Consider the following 4,957-nt stretch of genomic DNA (forward strand, 5'->3'; position numbering starts at 1 on the left):
CGGTCTGTTTCCGCCCCCCTTGTACTGAAACTTCATTCAGCAGCCAACTGTAAGCAGCATGTTGATCTCATAAATTAAAGCTGCACAAACAAACTGGTGTTGTACATTTAACGTTAATAAAGCCTGCCAACTTCATTTCCCACGTGTGCTTGTGAGGGCGCAAATGTTAAGTTGCATGCAGTTTTATTTGCATTTGCACCACAGAGGAGGGTCAGAATCAACTGTATTGGCCAATCATGTTTACACGTCAAATCTCAAAACATTGATACACACACTGCAGAGAACAAGTGTAACGTTACAGGAGGATTCACACCTAAGCAGATAGGGCTGAAGTAGGCCTAAGTAATAAAACAATAATGATAATTAACGCAATATAAATTTCATCAATAACAAATGTTCAATATATTTGATGATAAATGATTTAATTCACTTGAATCACAAATAAACTATCTCTTAATCTTTCTGTTAAGATATTTATTTTGTTGTGGAAAAGGGACTGAAAAAAGATTTCCAAATATTTTTTGAAAATATTAAAAAAAATATTTTGTTGTTGTTTTGAATGTTCTACCTCAAATTTGTGAAGTGATCCACTGACCTAAAGAAAAGTTTAAAACCAAAATAAACCATCTGGTTTCTTCAACTTTCACTCAGGAGCAAAAATCAGCCTTTAAACTTTGAAAGAAATAATGATTTATCCTCATAATTATCGATATCAAATGATATGAAATGTTTTTATCGTGAAGATATTTTTGGCTTTATTGCCCAGCCCTAAGTTTAAGTTATTTTTGTAAAATCATATAGTCCAGCAACATTTGATTGGTCGAGTAATTGCTAAAATAATGTTATAAGCAAAATTCCAGACATTCTTTAGGTTCAGGACCAAGTATTTGCTGGTTTTCTTTATCCCCTACCAGAGTTATCGGAATGTCTTTTGGTTTTGGAGTGTTGATCAGACGGTTTCCTGACATTTTTATTTATCAAAATAAGTTAATCAAGAGCACAATCAATAGAGTAATTTAATAAAAAAAACTTTATGTATAGATAAAAAAAGATTAGTAGATCTGAATGCGCAATTGAGAAAAATTGTCAACTATTATGATGATGATTAGCTAAATCATTCAAATCATTGTAAATATGAAAAAAAAACATGTCAAACATTTCACATTTCCACCTTCTCAAATGCAAGGATTTTGATACTTGAGTCAACACTCACATTATTGATATTTAATACCAAACCAAGCCCTATTATGAGCTGGGGAAAAAAAACCCAGACAGTTCTAGACTTGTTACAGTTGTTTTTGTACAAATCACTTGACAAAAGGTCCCACGCTCACCTGGTGAACCTCTTACAGAAAGGTGCTGAAGGTGAGCTGTGTGATTTTCTTTTTAATAGTTTTGTATGTTGTTTAGGGCTGGGTGTCAAACCACAATGCTTTATGAATACAGACTGAAATTTGTCTGTTGCCTCTAGTATCAAAGGTTTACTATAAAAGTGTCGACAGATTCTGAGTCTTGTTGACATTCTTTGATCAAATAGTTCCTGATTTTTAAACAATGAAACTCTTATTGGAAGTAGTTTTGATGTCAGTACAAAATTGTGTTGCAGGAAAACCGTGAGTTGTGTGTGTGTGTGTGTGTGTGTGTGTGTATATATATATATATATATATATATATATATATAAAGTGTTAGAGGCAGCTCATAGAAATACTCAACAATCCTTTAAATCGGATCCACAGCACTAGTAATTAAAACACTAACTAAAAGTAATCACTCACAGAGATTTAAAGTTGTGGATTGTATTTCTACATGTTTTTCTGGTCCTCTGATTAAAGACTGGAAGAGGTGTTGACATCCTTGTGGAAACACATTTACTGCCTGACATTCTTCTCGTAAGGCGCCATTGAGGGTTAAGGCTGTTAATCATCAATGTAGGTTCTGTTAGATCCAACACACACACACTTCGTCTGATGGTTGTTGTGTCACAAGGTTAATGTCATGAAAAAGTGTTGCTGTTCAGCTGTTGCTTCCACATCGCATCTGTGAATCATTGACATTGTTGTTTCATCTGTCCAGCTTTTAGGGTCTTTACGGCCTCAAAATGAAGAAGAAAAGCAGACATCACCGCTCGGCGGTGCTGAAGAGGGACTCCTCTCCCATCAAGCCGTCGGCCAACAGGGAGACACTGACATATGCACAGGCTCAGCGAATAGTGGAGCTGGAGGTGGACGGCCGCGTGCACCGGCTCAGCATCTATGACAAGCTGGATGTCATCACCGACGACGACCCCACGGCTCAGGAGATCATGGAGTGTAACAGCAACAAGGAGAACAATGAGAAGCCCCAGCAGGTCCTGGTGCGCTCTGTGCGCCTCAAAAACAACCAGCAGAAGAAGAATGCGGCGCTCACAGCCTCGCATGGCGCCATCAGCACGCACGGCACTGCCAGTGGTCTGCTGGAGGCAAAGGTTAGAACGGTTGAATACAATCTGCCGGTGGTGCCAAAGAGGCCGGCAGCATATTACAAATACACAGAGAGGACAGCAGAGGAGCTGGACGAGGAGGTGGAGTACGACATGGATGAGGAGGACTACGCCTGGCTGGAGCTAATCAACGAGAAGAGGAAGAGCGAGGGCATTAGCCAGGTGTCGCACAACCTGTTCGAGTTCCTCATGGACCGCTTCGAGAAGGAGTCTTTTTCAACCACGCAGGGTCAGAGTGACCTACAATCGCTGGTGGACGAGGACGCCGTCTGCTGCATCTGCATGGATGGAGATGGAGCCGACAGTAATGTCATCCTCTTCTGCGACTCCTGCAACATTGCTGTGCACCAGGAGTGCTACGGCGTGCCATACATTCCTGAGGGCCAGTGGCTGTGCCGTCACTGCCTGCAGTGCCCGTCACGGCCCGCTGATTGCGTCTTCTGTCCTAACCGAGGTGGAGCCCTGAAGAAGACTGATGACGACCGCTGGGGCCATGTAGCTTGTGCCCTGTGGGTGCCTGAGGTTGGCTTCTCTGACACGGTTTTCATCGAGCCCATCGATGGTGTCCGCAATATCCCGCCAGCGCGCTGGAAGCTCACCTGTTACCTCTGTAAAGAGAAAGGTGCAGGAGCATGCATCCAGTGCGATAAGATCAACTGTTACACTGCCTTCCACGTCAGCTGCGCCCAGAAGGCCGGCCTCTACATGAAAATGGAGCCGGTCAAGGAGGTGACGGCGTCCGGCTCCACAAGCTTCTCTGTGAAAAAGACCGCCTACTGCTGCAGCCACACACCTGTAGGCTGCGACCGCCGACCGCTCAACATCTACGAGGAATCGCACCCGAAAAACGGAGCCTGTCAAAAGAGGACTGAGAAGAGGGGGAAGGCCCGGACCAAGGGTTGGCAGAAGAAGAAGAGTAAGAGAGCGGAGCCAGAACCTGAGACTCCCACCAACTCGGGGCCCAGTATCACTGCTTCAAGGTAGGCAGGCAACCAGGACTCCGAGAAAGCATCTCACATTAATAATTAATAAATAATCGATACAACTCTGTTCTTCTCTGTTGAACTTCAACTAAACAATAATTAATGATCTGGTGAACAATTTTTCCCCCCAATGTCCTGATATAATATTACTGCAGTTTAGTGCATGCAAATGGTCCCCACACGCTGCTCAGTTCCTAGTCTGATCGAGACCCTAAGTCCAGTTCAGTGGCGGTTTCAACAGGCCTGTTATTGATCAGGTCCCTTTAAAGGTTCTGTGTGTAATATTTCTATCGATAGAAATGCAATATAAGATCCATAACTATGTTTTCAGTGGTGTGTTAAGAACTTACATAATAAACCGTTATGATTTTATTACCTTAGAATGAGCCATTTATTTCTCCATAACTGTGGGCTCCCCCTTCCATGGACGTCGCCATGTTGTGTCGTCATGTTTCTACAGTAGCTAAAAACAGACAAACAGGGTACAGAGCGCGTTTCGTCACTACGTTCTTCTTGTTCTACTTCTGGTAGAATTCAGGCAGCGTAGACACTCGTCACTATGTTGATTACGTACGTCAGAAGAAAAAGAGGTAGTAGTAATAATATACTGCAGGGGTGCATCGGAGAAATATTTTCAGCCGTTAGATGGTGGATGAGAATATAAGCCATAACATTGACTTGTAGCAACATGTTGTTTGGTTAGCTCAGTTGGGAAGGCACAGGACTCTCAACCCAACGATTGAGGGTTCTTTTTTTCTCTCTCTCTCTCTTCAACAAATGGATTCTGCAGCGAATGTTTGTCAGATCACGGCATGTGCTGCGCTGTTTTTGTTTCGGTGTTTGATCCGCATCCATCAACGCATTTACAATTCCCCAACATTTATGGTGCTTTCAGACCAAAAGCGAAGCGACGCGAAGGGGGCGGGGAGTTCACATACAAAGTCAATGCAAAGATCGCATAGAGCCGCGATTTCCTGTCGGGCGGCACGAAGCGACACGAACTGGGCGGTGCCGGCGACGCGAAGGCACAACGTGAAGGAATTGACAAAGTGAGTTGAATATTTTCAACTCAAGCGAGAAATGACGCCGAGTCGCGATAGCCTATCGTCACCGGCAGCTTCAGAGCGTTGTGTGGAGACGGCCAGGCAGAGCGGGCGATTGAAAATCTGCTGGCCGGCTGAGAGCTGCTAAACTTGAGCTAGAGGAGCAGGGAGCTCCAGCTTTTGGACAAATAAACACCCATGGTCGGACTGGATTCTGCTCTGACAACTACGCCGTTTGATCGAGGGAGGAGCTCGGAGTAAACTGCATTTTATTAAATTATGAGATTACAACGTGGATTTATCTTCACTCGAGCTTCTCAGCAGCCAGATTCCGTGCACATCCGGTTCCAGTGTTGTTAGCGTCGTTTGGCACTACTTCATATTTATATAAAAACTGGACATTGCTGGGAGAAAAGAAAGCGAGGAGGTTGAACTACCTGGTGAGTTCAGA

The 4,957-nt window shown here is 43.7% G+C and overlaps 1 protein-coding gene across 2 annotated transcripts in view; it reads left to right on the forward strand.

Annotated features, from left to right (window-relative positions):
* Positions 1-4,957, forward strand: part of LOC123962534 (bromodomain-containing protein 1-like) — a 22,244-nt gene that overhangs the window by 2,420 nt on the left and 14,867 nt on the right. Inside the window, exons 1-2 of one of the 2 annotated variants that reach the window (XM_046038718.1) lie at positions 1,831-1,929; positions 2,075-3,460. In XM_046038718.1, the coding sequence (XP_045894674.1) occupies positions 2,100-3,460 (1,361 nt within the window). In that variant the 5' untranslated portion in view covers positions 1,831-1,929; positions 2,075-2,099. Of the gene's footprint in view, positions 1-1,830; positions 1,930-2,074; positions 3,461-4,957 lie in introns of those variants that run through there. The other variant, XM_046038717.1, reaches the window with a different exon arrangement.

This window comes from Micropterus dolomieu, linkage group LG22, assembly GCF_021292245.1.
Source record: "Micropterus dolomieu isolate WLL.071019.BEF.003 ecotype Adirondacks linkage group LG22, ASM2129224v1, whole genome shotgun sequence".
In the NCBI taxonomy this organism is placed as follows: Eukaryota; Metazoa; Chordata; class Actinopteri; order Centrarchiformes; family Centrarchidae; genus Micropterus; species Micropterus dolomieu.